We start from the raw sequence: 17,862 nt of genomic DNA, 5'->3' as shown, positions 1-17,862 counted from the left end.
TCCCATATTACCTCCCCACCTACTCTAGATATCTTGTGTGTAATTAGTTATTTACATGTTATCTCCTCAATTAGAATGTGAGCTCTTTGAGGATACTCAAATGTGACACTGAGGACTATTTTTGCCTTTCAATTCCATAATTTAACACAATGTCTGTCACACAAGTCCTTAATAAATGCTTGTTGAGTAACTGACAACTCACCTTGCAGTTATACATCACTATAAACATAACTGCCCTTTATCAATATTCTTTACAGAAAATATGTAGAAAAATTAGGTCAACATATACCTTGAAAGCCTGGAGTAATACTGCAGAAATATAGACCGCCATACACTTGAAGCCAGCAATCATGTTCCCCTCTCTCCCTCAAATTTTCTCTTGTCCAGGTTAAACATCCCTAGTTATTTCAACACTTGTATTACATGGTCTCTAAAACCCTTTCACTACGCCAGACCTGCCTTCATCAGAACACAATAGAAGTGAGTTCTCTCCTCTCTTATTTTGGACTCTGTGCTTCTTTTTCTTAGTGTAGTCTAAGACTAAATTAGTTTTTGGTGTTGTTGCTATTTCATACTGCTGACACACAGTCCATGAAAAATCCTTACTTTTTCACACAAACTGTTGTCTAAACTCTCCCATCCTTAAACTCGCAAAACTTGATTTTTTAAGCCAAGTATAAGATTTATATGTAATCCTATTCAATAAGCTTATTAGATCCAGCCCAACATTCTACCCTGTTGGGCTATTTTGTATTCTGATTCTGTTAGCCAATGTTTCCTATCCTTACAAGCCTCATGTAACCTGAAAGTATATTATCTATTCCTTCTTTACAGATAAAAATGTTGCAAAATGAATAAAAATGTACCAAGTATGAGTCCCTTTCAGCCCTTTATTACAAATTTCTCTCCAAACTGATACTGAACTATTCTTAGTTTCCTTTTTCCAATTTATTTTTTTAATTATCAAAAACTTATTTTCACCCCTCCCCAAGAAATGCATAAATCAAGAAAAACAAATACCTGGGTTGGTATTTGTCCAAAATGTCCAAAAAATATTATGTCTCAATCTGTACCCTGAGTCAATCACCTGTTTGTCAGGAAGTGGGTGGCAAGTTTCACTGAATCTTCTGGAATCATGGTTGGTCACTGCATTGATCAGAGTTCCTAAGTCTTTTACAATTGTCTTTACAATGTTGTTACTATTGTACAAATTGTTTTCTTGGTCATGATCACTTCACTCTGCCCCAGTTCATACTAATCTTCCCAGGATTCTCTAAAAACGTTCCGTGCATTTCTTATAGAACTACACTTTTTTTTTCTCTCTCTAGGCTTTATAGATTACAAAGCACTCCTTCACCCCCACCCCCATCCCCACAACTTGACAAGATAGACTGGACAAGCTTTATTCCTATTTTACAGAAAAGGAAAATGAGGAGGCCACCAAAAGGCAGTGTCATGACCTCTTTTTCCTTGACTCAACCTCCACTGGGTGGGGAACAAGGAAGAAGTTATGGTTGAAGGTTCAGTAATTTTTTGGACATAGTTCCAAACTGCTTTCCAGATGGCTGGACCAACCAGATCCACATTAATGTATCCATTTTCCCAGAGCCCCTGCAACATGTTATTTTCCAAAATTTTCTGTCAACTTTTCCAATTTGATGGGTGTGAGATGGAACCTCACAGTTGCTTTAATTTGTATTTCTCGGATTAGGAGCGATTTGGAGCATTTTTTCATATTGCTATTGATGTCTTGGATTCTTCTGAAAACTACCCGTTTATATCATTTAACCATTTATTAATTGGGGAAGAACTCTCTTTATAAATCTCAATCAATTCCATATTTGTCTTGGAACTGACTTAGATTTTTATCATATAAACTTGCTGCAAAAATTTTTTACCCAGTTACTTGTTTCCTTTTTAATTTTAGCTATAATGGCTTTGTGTGAAAATTTTACATCAAAATTGTTAACTTAAACTTATATGACCCTTTATATTTTGTTTGGTCATGAACTCTTCCTGAACACAGAGATCTGAAGTGTGACTTCTTCCTTGCTTCATCACACACAGTGAGGTGTTGGTTCATACTTGTTTTCAGCCAGACTGCTTTCCAGTTTCCCAGAAGTTTTAGTAGTAAGTTCTTTAGATTTACAGCAGATTTTTAAATTTACAAAACACTAGGCCACTGTGTTCATTTGCATCTGAAGGCTGTATAATTAATCTATTCCACTAATTAACCTATTTCTTAACCAGTACCAACTTATTTTAATGATTACTGCTTTGCAGTATAGTTTGAGATCTGACTGCTATTTTTCTGGCTTTATAAAGAAATCCTTTGATAATTTGATTGGTATGGCACTGAATAAATAAGTTAATTTGGATAGTATTTTCATTTTTTATTACATTGGCTGAGCATAATCACTCACTAATATTTTTCCAATTAAATGTCTTTCTTGGTGAAGAGTGTTTTATAATTATATTCATATAGTTCTTATGTGTGTCTTGATAGGTAGGCTTCCAAGTATTTTATACATTCTGTAGTTATTTAAAATTGAAATTCTTCTCTTTTTGTTGAGTTTTATTAACTTATAAAAATGTTTATGATTTATGTGGATTTATCTTATTTTCTGCAACTCTGCTGAAATGATTGTTACAACTAATTTTTTAGTTGACTGTAGGGTTCTTGAAGTAAATCATTACATCACTTGCAAACAGTGATTCTGTACGCTCTTTAACTGTATTTATTCCTTTAACTTCTTTTTCTTGTCTTATCACAATAACCTGCATTTCTAGAACTATATCAAACAGTAATGGTGATAACAGACATCATTGATTTATTCCTGACCTTACTGAAAAACTTCTAGTTTATTCCAACACATAAAATGCTTACTCCTAGTTTCAGATACTACTTATCACAGTAAGGAAAGATATATTTATTCTATTACTTTCTAGTGTTTTTAACAAGAACGGATGTTGTATCTAGAGTCAAATATTTTTTCTGCATCTATTGGTAAAACTATTATTTCTGTTATTATTGTTATTCTTAATATGGTCAATTATTTTGGAAGTTTTCCACAGTCTGAACTTGAACTCCTAGTATAAATCCAACAAAGTCATAATGTATGTGGCTCTCTGTGATATGTTGCTTCTTAATATTTTATTTTTAAAAACTTTGCATCAATATTTATAAAGGAGTATTAGTTTATCGTTTTCTTTCTGTTTTTACTCGTCCTGATTTAGGTATCAAGATCATATTCATATCATAGAAAAAATTTGATAGGATCCTTTCTTTTCCTATTTTTTTTCCAACAGCTTATAAAGAAATAGAATTAATTGTTCTTTAAATGTCTGATAGAATTAGTTTGTAAATCTATCTGCTCCTGGGGTTTTTTTTCTTTGGGAGTTCATTTATGGCTTGTTTAATTTATTTTTGAGATTAGATTGAGTCCTTATTCTGTTAATTTAAGCATTTTATATTTTTTAAAGTATTCATACAATTCACTTAGGTTGTTTTATTAGCATATAATTGAGTAAAACAGTTTTAATAATTGCCTTTATTTCTTGTAAATTCACCTCACTTTTGATACCACCAACTGCTTTCCCTTTTTCTTTTATTAAATCAAATTAGCTAATGATTTACATATTTTTATGGCTCCTCAAATAACCCAGGTCCATGTTTAATTAATTTTTGCTTTTGCTTTTAATTTTTTACTTTCAGGATTTCCATGTTGATGTCTAATTGAGGGGTTTTAATTTGTAGGTTTTCTAGTATTTTTTGCTGTAAGCTCAATGAGTTGATTTGTTCTTTTCTCCTTTTTATTGACAAAAGTGTTTAGAAACATACATTTTCCCCTAAGCACTACATTGGTAGTTTTAGTATATTGCCTCACTATGATTTGTTCTTTGACATAAGAATTATTTAGGATTAAGTTATTTAGTCTCTAATTCATGTTGAAGCCCTTCTTCAATGTCCTTTTATTGAATATAAATTTTCATTGAATTATGGTCAATAAAGGATATATTTAGTATTTCTGCTTCTCTGAATTTGTGAGGTTTTTATGCCCTAATACAGTCAGTTTTTGTATGGGGGTCATGAACAGCTGGGAAACATGTAGACTTGTGTCTAATGTAAGACATATAGATGATTGTTATCCCTGTCTTTTTACTTCAGCTGAAGCACATCAGATTTTTTCTCTAGTCTCTTATTTTAACTCTGTGTGAATCTTTATGTTTCAAATATGTCAATATTTGAATGTAAATAAAATATCATTGGATTTTGCTTTTTAATCCAGTTGGCTTTTCTCTTTCATTTTATGGATGAATTTATCCCACTCACAGTTATGATTGTTAACTGTACATTTCTCTCCAACTTATTCTCTTATATTTTGCCCTTTCTTTGTTTTCTGCTCCCTCTTTATAAAGAAAAAGAAGGTGGTGATTGAGGAGTGTGCTCAGCACCAATGATCTAGGTTTGATACAGTCTACTTCTGTTCCTTTGTCTCTCTTCTCTTTCCCTAACCCAGAGCCTATTTGCAGGTTCTTTTCCTTTCTTTTTCCTTTTAAACCCCTCTTCACAATAAATCCTTCAGGTCCATTCACTCAGCCAGTTCTAAATCCACTATATTCACCTACTATCACCTAGCTATAATTCTTCATACTGCCTAAAAAGAAAACATAAAAGACTGTTAAAATCCAAGTATATTATGACCATGGCATTCCCTAATCTGTCTAGTAATATTATTTTATAAAGAATGAGGTTAACTTGGTGTAAACTTTTCTCAAGGACACCATTTCCCTAACTAAATACTTACAAACATTCCCTTTTTGTTTGTTTGTTTTTTGCAAAGTGACTTGCCCAGCACACAATAAGTGTCAAGTGTCTGAGGCCGGATTTGAACTCAGGTCTTCCTGATTCCAAGGCTGGAGCTCTATCCACTGCTCCACCTAGCTGCCCCTAAACATTCCTTTAATTTAACTTTATTACCACGTATGGTGGCACACACACCTGCAATCACTACTACCAGAGAAGGCTGACAGTGGTGCATTGCATAAACTTCAGTTCTGAGATGAGCTGACTGAGTATACTCAATAAGTCTGGCATCAACATGGTGAACTCCTGGGAATGATCAACAGTGGGCTCAGGCCTGCCAGTAGCCATTGTACTTCTAGCCTAGGTAAGGTAGGGAGACCCAATCTTTATTACCTTTTAAATTAAAGGGAAAAACAAATTAAAAAACCCCAAACCTACCTCATTAAGAAAAATAATATTCTGTAGAATTTTCCCAGGAATCCAAGCCAAACTCATTGACTTACAGTTTGAAAATTCTATTATCTTTTTGTTGTTGTTGGAAACTGGGACATTTGCCTTTCTCTAGGCCTGGAGAACCTCAACCTCTATGTTTTTTCAATGATTACTGACAATTTCTGGTAATCATATCCACCTTTATTCACATGGAAATGGATCTGTATCACAAGCACATCCTTGTGAGAAAGGAACAGGTAGACTTTTGCTTTTCCTACAGCAGATCACATCTTTATGGTTACACAATTGAGAGATATACAGAACATAAAATCCCACTGTATCTATTATTTATCAATTTTTTTTAAAAAAGCTTTTGACTCAGGTTAGCAAAATAAAGTATTTACCATACATAATATATAAATTTTGGGGGGGGGGGGCAAACTTGAGGCAATTGGGGTTAAGTGACTTGGTCAGAGTCACGCAGCTAGTGTTATGTGTCGGAGGCTAGATTTGAACTCAGGTCATCCTGACTCCAGGACTGGTGCTCTATCCACTGTGCCAGTTGCCCCTCCTATACATAATACTAATTACATAAAATGCTATGACAGATTGCCGTATGAGGATCAATTAAAGGAACTGGAGATGTTTAGCAAGGAGAAAGAGAAACTCAGGAAGGACATGATAGATAGCTATTTTCAAGTACAAAAGAACAGTTAAGTGGATGCTCTAGAGATTAGATTTATTTTGCTTGGACCTAGAAGACTGAACCAAGAGTTCCGTCCATGTTATAAGAGTTACAACCATGTGTAAGTTGCAGAAGCAAATTTCAGCTTGAAGTAAGGAAAACAATTAGAACTGTCCGAAGGTGGAATTGGTTGCCTCATAAGGGAATAGGTGCTTCTATATTGGAGGACTTCAAGCAAAAGTTTGATGACCACTTATTCGTTATATTTTAGAGGAAAACTTTGTTCAGGTATGGATCGAATTAGATGGTTTCTGAGGTCCTTTCTAATTCTTTGATTCCATGAAGAGAATGGCCTAGCCATTTATATCGGAAAAACAAAGTGAATAAATCCAATCCAATAAACATTTATTAAGTGCCTACTATGTGCCAGACAATGAATTACATCTGTATGGAGGGCCCACTAAGACAGTTTCTCAAAATATGTATTATAGACAAGTGTTCTGGATAATGAACTAGGTCCAGAACTGAGTGTGAGGCAAGATCAGGTTGGATTGCCTTTGAGAAAATTTTAACAATCCCAAGCTACTTCCTGCTGAAAAAACATTATATTTTAATACTGATATTCTCCCAATAATTCTATTTAATTAGAGATCATGGACTACCTTGACCTCAGAAGAATAAAAATGACAAAAAAAACCCAAAAAACCAAAAAACTGAAAGACACAGTAGGCATAATTAGTGGCTACATTTTGTAGGTAATGATTAGAAAATAAGAGCGTAGTAAAAGATAAAAGATATTATATTAAGGACATGAGTGAGCAGAAAAAGAGAAGAAAAAAGTGTAGCAAGAATGGATAGCACAACTAGTACACTCATATTTCCAAGATATTAGAAGACCATTAGCTCTCCAATGAATAACATGAATGAATTGCATATTCTTTTGATGCACTGCCATATACTTAGGCAACTTTTTTTGGGGGCTATTTGATGAGTCTGTAGTCATGTTCCATTAGCAGAAGAGCTAGATCCACTATGAAGGATTTATGGAAGGGCATGGAGAAGAAAGTATGAGAGTACCCATGCCAATGAAATCATGGCTCCATCAAAGTAAATTATAGCAATATTTCATTTATCATTCCTTGTTGGATAATGAAGTGTTTCATATAAATGAAACTTCCAGAAAATTGAAGCTCATCCCTTTCAAAGGCAAGACTAAAAAAACTTTTAAAAATACATTTCATAATTCTCTGCCTTCTCATACATATATCAAATGACAACTTTTTTCATGACTTAAGGTCTTTATGAATAACAAAGACTGAATTCTGCTATAATAATTTAGAAATGCTATCAAGATATGTTAAAGTAGAGTGTTATCTGCCCCTACACTTAAATGGTACCAGATAGGGTTTCTGGAAGTCTGTTTTGCATAGTTTTTCTATCCCTGCTTTCATTGTCTGCTGCCATTTCTTACTGGTGTTAGTGTATGAACCCCTAGTAGTACCCGTCTCCTTATCCTCATACCTTAATTTCCTGCTTTTGAATGCTGTCAGCTGGGAAATCAGATAATAATAGTAGTCATGTATACTTCTAGAATACTTATGACAAAATGCTTTATGCACTTTATTTCATTTGTTACAACCACCTTGTGAGTTGAGCTAGGCAGGTGTTATCTGTCTAATTTTTCATTTATAGATATGGGAACTCAGGGAGATTAAAGGTCACACAACTTCAGGTGGCAGAACTGGGGAATAAACACTGATCTGCTGATTAATATATAACATACATTAATATATTTTACATACACACATATATAATGTGATTACCTAAATCCAGAGTTAATAAGGCTTAATAATACCTGGCATTTATATAATGCTCGTGCTGCACATATTTTACCTCATTTAACCTCTGCTGAGCCTCAATTTTCTCATTTGTCAAATGGGAAAATAATACTTATTAAACTACAACACTGGATTGTTAGAGGATTAAATGACTTTCCCATAACTATTGTGTCTGTGATGGAATCTGAAACTCTCCTGACTAAGCCTAATGTTCTTTCCACTACACCATGCTAATTAAGGACTTATGTCCTCACTCAGATATTTAAGTAGCTCTCCAATGAATAACATGAATGAATTGCATGTTCTTTTGACGCACTGCCATATACTTAGGCAACTTTTTTTGGGGGCTATTTTATGAGTCTGTAGTCATGTTCCAGATAGTTACATTTACTGGTGAAAGTAAACTCTGAATAAGGTATATCAAAACAAATGAAGCTTAAGACTGTTAAAGCTGAGAAAAGAGTGCATCTCATGAATAATGTATTTAAGTACACCATTAAGAGACTTTATTAAGAATCCTTGGGCTTAGAAACCATGTAGAAGTATGTAGATTCTTAATATCAGCAAGAAATATGTAGATTCTTAATAGCAGCAAAATAATTTAGATTTATAAAATGTTCTATTTCCTATACAAATATAGCTAGAAGAATCTATGAAAGAAAAATAAAGAACATAATTCAAGTTGAAGAAAGGGATGCCAAAAAGGTTTTAGGCACAGATTATTAAATGCAAATGAAACTGAATTTTTAAAACTCAGGAAAAAGGAACAGGTTGCTGGGATAGATAACATAAGCCAGAGAGGGTAATGTTCAATTAATCAGTCAATTAGTACTTATTAAGCACTCAGTATTTTGCCAGACACTATGCTAGGTACTAGAAATACAAAGACAAAAATGAAGCAATCTTAGATCTTAAAGAGCTCATATTCTATTGGAAAAGGATAGTAACAGATCCTTATTTCTTACCTGGCCGCACTACTTTGAGACTTCTCTGATTGACTTCACCACCATGCCCTTACGTTGGGTCCCCTTCTCCAATGTGTTCACCTTCTTTTTGTGTTTTGTCTTCTCCATTACACTGTATGCTCCTTTTGGGCAGAGACTGTCTTTTTTTTATTTTTTGGTATTTGTATTCCCAGTGCTTGGGGTATCTAGGTGGCACAGTGGATAGCATGCTGGGCCTGGAATCGGAAGGTCCTGAGTTCAAATCCTGCCTCACATACTTCTGGCTGTGCGACCCTGGGGAAATCACTCAATCCTATTTGCCTCAGTCTCCTCATCTATAAAATGAGTTGGAGAAGGAAATGACAAACTACTCCAGTATCTTTGCCAAGAAAACCCCAAAAAGGGGTCATGAAGAGTTGGACACTAGTGAAAAAATGACTAACCAACAATTTCCAGCACCTAGCACAGTGCCTGGCACACAGAAACTTAATAAATGTTTACTGATATTTTATCAGGCAATGGGTATACACATGCATATATTACATATCTATATCTATAGATAGACAGATATGCCACAATGGGCCAATGTAGCTAAGAAAAGTTAATCAGAAGATTGGCCACCAGATTATTATGATTTTTTGAGACAAGGTAACTCATGAAGACCATTTACAACAATATGAAGGACATACCCATATCCACCTTTATGCAGATGACCATCATATACGTATATGTATGTATATATCTATATCTATACACACATATATCTGAAAGCACATCTAAAAATATAAACATGTTTCCTGAGCTTCAGTCCCACCTACTGCCTATTGGACATTTAAAAATGGAGGTCCTGGAGACATTTCAAAGTCAACATATCCAAAACAAAATTAATTATCTTTTCCTTTCAAACCTTCCTCTCCTCTAAACTTCTCTGTTTTTGTCAAAGAACTATCATCTTTCAAGTCTCTCAGGGCTGCAATATTGACATTATCCTGAACTCCTCACTACCCCTTCACCCCATATATCTAGTCAGTTGCCAGATCTTACTGTTTGAACCCTTGTAACATCTCTCACATCCTAGCTCCTTCTCTCTAGTCATAGAGCTACCACTTCAGGTAACTGATGTGTTCAGGAACTTATCACTTCTTGCCTATGCTACTGCAACAGCATCTTAAATGATTTCCTTGCCTCCAGTCTCTCCACTCTAGTTCATCCTACAAACTGCTACCAAAGTAATTTTCCTTAAGCCCAGATTTAATCACAAGGCTCTCCTACTCAATCAACTTCAGTGGCTTCCTATTGCCTCTAAGGTAAAATACAAATTCCTATGTTCAGCCTTTTTTTTTTTTTTTTTTTTTTAGTGAGGGCAATTGGGGTTAAGTGACTTGCCCAGAGTCACACAGCTAGTGAATGTTATGTGTCGAAGGCTGGATTTAAACTCAGATCCTCCTGACTCCAGGGGCGTTGCTCTATCTACTGCACCACCTAGCTGCCCCCATATGTTTAGCTTTTAAAACATTAAATAACATAGTCCCAACATATATTTCAAAAATATTCTTAGCCTTCAAGTCATAGATTAGACATCACCTCTTCTATGAAACCTTCCTTTAACTTCCTGGCTGAAAGTGTTTTCTCCCTTTTTAAATTTTCCTACACCATTATGCATTCTTCCTTAGGCCTTATTGCATTACCTGGTATTAGAATTTTCTATGGTATGGGCCTTAATCCTTTAAGTAAACTGTATATCCCTAGCAGGTAGGGACAGTGTTATCTTCAGTATCAGGAAGTGGACAAGTACTTACAAAGATGCTATCTTCATCAAAAACCTTTCTTCATTCTCCCACCTGCTAATGCCCTCCTCTCTAAAAATGTACCTTGTATATATTTATGTATATTGTTTCACTGATAGAATGTCAGCTCCTTGAGGGCAGGGACTATTTCATCTTTGTCTTTTTGTCCCCAGCACAGTATCTAGCATATAATAAATCTTTGTTGATTGTCGGAAAATGAGTTATGAATTTCTCGACAATGGCTTAAAATATAGAAATGACAGGCTCCTGGCCAGGAATGTTATGGACCTAACAAAGGTTGGTAAGAATGATTTGGATGCATACAAGGGATTCACCAAGCAACTAAAATTTTTTCTTGAAGTCATGTAGAGAAGATGGAGGCAAGTATATGTATCAGAGGTTAAAAATAAAAGTCTAGTATAGAAGAATATTGTTAGGATCAGAATGAAATGAAGCTGACATGGAAATCTAAAGATAACAAAATGGTTTTCTTTCTTTAGCTATACTGGAGAAAAGAAGTTCAAAGAACATCAAGGGCTGCTGACTGGACTGGAGGAATTAATGATAATTTTTGTTTCTGCTTTCTCTATCAAGAAGAATGATCTTTGTACTGGAAAGGACAAAACAAAAACCACATTGAGAAGCTGATATTCAACACTGAGTGGCTCCCCAAGCCACTACAAGAGTTCCTAGATGCCCATGTTATGTTTAAGTCATCTGACCCACGCATACTACATCTTAGGTCCTGGAAGATCCAGTTGGTATGATGGGTAAGCCACTGCCAGAGACCCTTAAAATATCATGGAGGACAAGAAAAGTACAATATGATGGTAGAAAGGCAAATGCCTCAAATTTCAGGAAAGAGTGAGAATAGAAATTACAGAATGGTGAGTTTGACTTGGATTCCTAGGAAAATTTTAGAATGTTTTTATTAATGAAATGGTTAGTGAACACCTAGAAAAGGAAGCACTGATTATAAAGAATCAGCATGTCTACATTAAAAACAGGTCTTTTAATGGAGTTACTAGATTGGTAGACCATGGAATATCATAGGTATAATTTACCTAGATTTTTGCGAAGTATTTGACACAGTTTCTCGGAGTAACCCTGTGGAAAAGTTGGAGACAGAAGATAGGCTAGGCAACAATATAATTAGGTGTATTCAGAACTGGTTAAATGGTTTGACTCAAAGAGTTGATAATCTGATGTTACTTTTAAGGTGATTTCCAGTAGAGTACCCAATCCTTTGGGTATTTTTGGCCCAGTGCAGTTTAACATTTTAATCAGTGATTTGGGTAAAGGCACGGACAGTATACTTATCAGATTTACAGATGACACAAAGATGAGAAGGATGGCTAATAAAGTGGAAGACACTACTCAAAAAGACCTTGACAGGCTAGAATACTGGGCCGTCATATAACATGAAACTTTTAATAGGGATAAATGTAAAGTTTTGCATTGAAGTTTAAAAAAATCAATTTCACAAGTTTAAGATGGATGAAGTCTAGATGAACAATTGTTGGAAAAACATCTGGAAGTGTTAGTAGACTGTAAACTCAATGAGTCAACAGTGTGATATTACAACTGGGAAAGCTGTGATCTTAGGCTGAATTCAGAGAGGTACAGTATCCAAGAATAGGGACATGACTCTTTGTACTCTACCCTGGTCAGACTGCCTCTGAAGTATTTTGTTCAATTTTGAGCGCTATAGTTTAGCAAGAACATTGATAAGTTGGGCTAAATACAGAAGATGGCAAATAGAATGGTGAAAGATCTTTAGTTCTTGTCATATAAGATCCATTTGAAGGAACTATAAAGTATTCATTAAAGAGAAGACATGAAAGCTCTCTTTAAGCATTTAAATGGTTGTCATGGGGAAGAAGAATTAGATTTGTTTTGCTTGATCCCAGAAAACATAACTACAAAAAGGTAAACTAAGGCCTCATATAAGGAAAAATCTCCTAACAAAGTTGTTGTTCATCCTTTGTTTTTTAAGAGGACCAATGACATCGCAGGGTGGTATCTTGACTTGCACCTGAACTGGATTTAAGTGAGACAGAGTTGCACAAAGTCATCAGCCTCACTCTCTATTTCACAGTCATTGAAGTCTAGTGGCAAGACAAAAATCAGGATGACTAGAGATGGCCCAGTGGATGCAGTGGATGACCTTGACATCTTCAACATCTGTTCAAGCTCTAAGCACTCCACAGCACCTGCTTCGGCCACTTTCATGGCCGCTGAAACAAAGTGCCCTCATCTGCTTATTCCACCAAGGGAAGTCTTCACACACTTGGGGTAGACACCCCTCTAACTCAACCAAGCTGTTGGAGGCCTGTCAATTATTCTCAACCTGGGTTAACCCACCTACCAAGATGGTTTTACTGAGGTGTACCCACTGTGTATGCTACAGTTTCTTTGAACCACAGGTGAGAGTTGGGTGAAGGTGGAAACCAAACGTGGATGAGCAGCTCTCAAAAGGCTTAGTTGCTTAAAATGCCTGTCTAGTAAAGAGGAGATCCTGGGTTTGAATCCCAGCTGTGCCTGTGGAGCTCCAAGTCTCTTTTTGGGATATATGGGGTGTTCAGGGAGGACTAACACCTCTAAAGCTATTAAAAAGCACAATGGTAGGTAGTATGTTCTCTGTCACTGGAAATCTTTAAACAAGGGCTAGATGACTGTTGTATATGTTTTAAAGCAGATTACTGTCTAGGTACAGGTTGGATTTGTTGGTCTCTGAGGTCCTCTCTAACTCACAGTCTCTAATTCTGTAAATTAAGCTGACATGATTATGTTTTCCTAATATTGAACTATTCTTGTATTCCTGATAATGAATTCCACAGTCAAATGAGCCATTCTTTCAAACATACTTCTGTGTTTTGTTATGCGCGCGCACGCACACTCAGGCTGAATCAGCAATAATAGTTTACATTTAAATCACCAAATAACTTATGAATAATACAGCACACACCTTAAATTCATGAAATATTTACCCAGAAACACCATATGATGCTAAGAATTTAGATAATACTGCCAACTAATTGTCAAAATAACAAATAATGAAACCAGGCAAAAAAAGTCATGAGATGTAAGTCTCCTCTTATGAAATGTATTTGCTTTGAGGATCCAAAGAAAGCTGGGAAAAAAGCCCAACAATTAGGCAGATACAGGTGTTAGCTAAGTTTTAAATCTAGAATTAGATTAGGTAGAATTGATTAAAAGCATTATATCACACTTATATGATACACCAGTATCACAGTTTCAACTTCAAGAAAGTGACCAAGGAAGGAGGAAAGCACCCAGGACTGTTTTGACAAGAACCCTACAACATGTAACAAATTTCTCTCCCTCCCCATAAAGATTTTTTAAAAGTTCTGAAACTCAACTGAACAATTACAGTAACTACTATATTCCATCATAACTTAAACCTGGCTAATATGATTAAACAGATGGAAAATATCAATATAAAAAAATGACACAGGAAAATTATAAGAAACAAAATTACTTATGGGGAGGCTTATGGGGACTTATGGAGACATCTGAGCAGGAAAAGTAAAAGAGTGAAAATAATAACCAGAGATACTAAAAATAGAATTGACTTAGGTGCAGAAGCATCATGAAAAAAACTCATTGTGGTACAGTGGATAGAATACTAAATCTGGAATAAGAAAGTGATAGCCCCTTTGTGCTCTGCTCTGGTCAGATCATACCTAGCCTGGAGTATTGTGTATAGTTCTGGGTACCACAGTTTAGGAAGGATGTTAATAAATTGGAGATAGTCCAAAGAAGAGCAGTAAAGAGTCTTGACAGGCCTTGAGTCTATATCAAATGAAGATTGGTTGGGCAGTAGACAGAGCACCAGCTCTGGAGCCAGGAGGACCTGAGTTCAAATCCCACCTCAGACACTTAATACTTACTAGCTGTGTGACCCTGGGCAAGTCACTTAACCCCAACTGCCTTGCCCCACCCCCCACCCCCAAAAAAAGACTGGCTGAAAGAAGTTCAGCCTGAAGAAGATAAGATGAAGGCAGGACATGATAGCTACTCTCAAGCATATGAATGGCTTATAATTTATCCTGCTCATTAACTGGGTTTGGTTACTGCCTCTGAAACTTACTGATATTAGGCAAATACATTTCAGCTCTGTAAACCTTGATTTTCTCATCACTGGAACCACCTACCTCAAATAACATTTATTAAGCACCTACTATGTGGATAGAACACTGGCTCTTGAGCAGCTTATTCGTAAGCTGTAGTTACAGTTACCATCACTGGGGATTTACTAATAAAGTTCATACAAAATTCAAGGAAATACAGAATCTAATTAAAGCAAGTACTCTGGAATCTGATCTATTTTCTGAAGTGTAGCAGGAAGACATTTTTAAAGACTGGTTTATTCTCTACCATGAAAACACATATATGCTCTTCTCATGTGGACTGCGGCAAGATTATTAATTGATTTCTTTTTCTCATCTTAGCAAATATATTGGGTTAGGCTACATTTACTACTCTCTCCATCAACTTACTTTGTCTAAGTTTGTATACATTTTGCAATTCTTCATCTGTCTATACATTAGTAGAATATAAAGTCCTCGAGGGCAGGGATATTTCTCTATCCCCAGCACCTACCACAGTGTTTTGGACTCTTTTTAAACATCTGCTAAACTACTGAATTCAACGTGCAAGGAATTGTGCTAGGTACTGTCAATACAAAAAAAAAAAATGGTCCCTGACCTCTAGGATCTTATATTCTACTTGGAGTGGGGAGCATACATGGAATACATATACATGAGGGTAATCAGTGGAGGGAGACTGGTTCTCACAGATTTCTTAGGATAATAGAAGGAAGGCTGTTTTGAACTTGGGGGCCACATAGTCCAAAATAATTTGCCCAAGGTCATGCAGATACTTTCAAGCCATAAAATACTTGGTGTCAGTTATTATTATTAAAGCACTTTATTAATGTAAACTGTGATTAAGATACATTTGAACTGGACATAGTTTGTGGCAAAGTACTACCAATCACCAACTAGAAACATTCATTCCTTGTAGTTAACACTTAAGATTATAGATTAAAGCTAGGAAAGGCCTCGGAAGTCATTTAATCCAACCCCCTCTTTTTACAGATGAGGAAACTGAGGCCCAGTGAGGTTAAGTGATTTGCCCCAAATCTCACAGGTAGTAAACCTGAGGCACGGTTTGAACCTATGTTCTCTCATTCCTGAGCCAGTGCTCTTTCCAGTGTACCAAGGTGCCCAGTGATCATCAATGTCATTATAAGAATAATGTTTTCCAGAAACGTTTGGCCTTCTCTTGAAAGAGGATCTATTTATTACCACCACCTGTAGCAGTGAGGTATAGCAGAAATAGAAGAACCCAGGTTATAATCTCAGGTAAATCACTCATATGAATAGGCCATTTTGAACTCTTTGACCCTCAGTTTACAAATCTGTAAAATGAGACAATTAACTGTACTATCTTCCTTAGAGTTGTGGTGAGGAAAGTCCTTTGTAAATTATATACTGCTATGTAAATTCAAGTTAAAACCAAACAAAATCTTATGTACACAAAACAGTACACAAAAACCTTCCTTTGTTTAACCAATATTAAACTAGTATCTTTATTTTGCATACAGTACCAAGTCAGGATTTAGTATAGTAGCAAGTAAGATTTAAGTAACCAGTCTGGGGGTAAACTCTCTACTCTGATGTAGTACAGTGTTACCGTTATTAGAAACAACTTTACAACTATGATAATACTAAACACAGGGCAATGACCACCATACCAGCTACTTTTCAAAACTAGACTGTGATAAAGCAAGAAGGAAAGGAAAATACTCTTAAGTTAAAAAGTGAATCAACACTCACAACTAGGACAGCCATTTGAAAAGTCATTGCCTCCCTCCCAGGTCTTCCTTCTCCAGTCACGTACTCCAGCCAGTCCAGGCCATCCTGTAACCCCCATCACCTCAAACTCAGCCTCTGCTCCTCCTGTCACCTCATCTCTGATCCCTCCTGTCCCATTTCTCTCGCTCCTATCCTCATTCTGGTCTGTCCTTTCCTGACACCCCATTCTGCCTCCTTCCTGTCACCTTAACTATGCCTCCCTTTTTCCCACCACCTCAGCCTGTGGGTCCTCCTCTTTTCTATCACCTTAGCCTTGGGGTCTCCCCTCCTGTCACAGCCTGGGCTTTCCCCCTCCTGTTACTTCAACCTTGCTCCCCTCCTTGTATCTCCACAGCCCCGGGTCCTCCCTTTTTTGTCACCTTAGCCCAGGCTCTCCCCCTCCCGTTACTTCAACTTAGGCTTCCCCCTTTGCTATCACCTCACCTTAGTCTACTCTCTTCTCCTCACCTCAATCTTGGGGTCTTCCCTATCTGTCACCTCAGCCTGAGGGTCTCCCCCTTCAGTCACCTGAGACTGGAGGTCCCCCCCCCATCTCAGCCCAGGCTTCCCTCCTCCCATCACCTCAGCCTGGGGGACCCCATACTGTCACCTCAACTCAGGGTTCCTTCCCTTTCTGTCACTTCAGCCCAGTCTCCCCTGCTTCCATCACTTCAGCCTGGGGGGGGTCCCTCCCTTTCTGTCACCTCAGCCCGAGGTAACCCCTTTCTATCACCTCAACCCAGGGGTCCTCCCTCTTGTCACCTCAGCCCAAAGGTCCTTCCCTTTCTGTCACCTCTCCTCTATCACACGGCCTCCCCTCCTTCCATCACTTCACCCCCCCAGGTCCCCCCCTCCTGTCACCTCAGCCAGAGCTCTCTGCCTCTCGTAACACCAGTCCGAGAGTCCCCTCTTTCTGTCCTCCTAACACCTCAATCTGAGGTGATCTTCCTCCCCTAACCTCGGCATGGGGGTCCTCCTCTTGTCACCCCAGCCATAAGCTGCCTCCTACCTGTCACCTCATCTCAGACCTTTTCTCCGGCCCCCCCCCTCCCCCTAGGCTTGGCCTAGCTGTGAGGCCCTTTGCGTCGGGGCCGCGGCGGCGGCGGCGGCGGCGGCACGGCTGCAGCCCCTCTTCGCCCGCCGCGCCGCGATCCCTGGGCCTTTCCTCACCGCCTTCTCGAGGTGACTGCGGGCCAGTTCGCTGTTCTTGGTGTGGTGGTAGAGCACCGAGCCCAGCTGCAGGTGCGTGCGGGCCTCGATGCGCTGCGGAGGCTTGAAGGGAAACACGGCCTGCAGGCAGTGCACGCAGAGTCGGATCTTGGGCGGGCTGGACGTGCGGAAGTGCTCGGCAAAGCCCAGCAGCGCCAGGTACCAGGACTCCGACGCCTCGGCCTGGGCCGCTTGGGCCGCTTGAGCCGCCATCTTGGAACGCACAACAACAACCGGCCGCCGAACTAGGTTGGGGGAGGGGGCGCCGGACGGAAGCC

General features: G+C 37.8%; 1 protein-coding gene across 1 annotated transcript; it reads right to left on the bottom strand.

The window, feature by feature from the left end:
- Positions 1-17,428: 17,428 nt before the first annotated feature.
- Positions 17,429-17,797, bottom strand: MAU2 (MAU2 sister chromatid cohesion factor). Its single transcript, XM_027851312.1, has one exon. It carries the CDS (start codon positions 17,795-17,797, stop codon positions 17,429-17,431), a length of 369 nt encoding a protein of 122 aa, XP_027707113.1.
- Between the last annotated feature and the right edge of the window lie 65 nt (positions 17,798-17,862).

This window comes from Vombatus ursinus, unplaced genomic scaffold (assembly GCF_900497805.2).
Source record: "Vombatus ursinus unplaced genomic scaffold, bare-nosed wombat genome assembly UNPS02009173.1, whole genome shotgun sequence".
Lineage (NCBI taxonomy): Eukaryota > Metazoa > Chordata > Mammalia > Diprotodontia > Vombatidae > Vombatus > Vombatus ursinus.
This window is presented reverse-complemented; position numbering and strand designations above follow the sequence as displayed.

Coding starts and splice junctions, on each gene's coding strand:
- MAU2 (XM_027851312.1), bottom strand. CDS start 17,797: ATGGCGGCTCAAGCGGCCCAAGCGGCCCAGGCCGAGGCGTCGGAGTCC.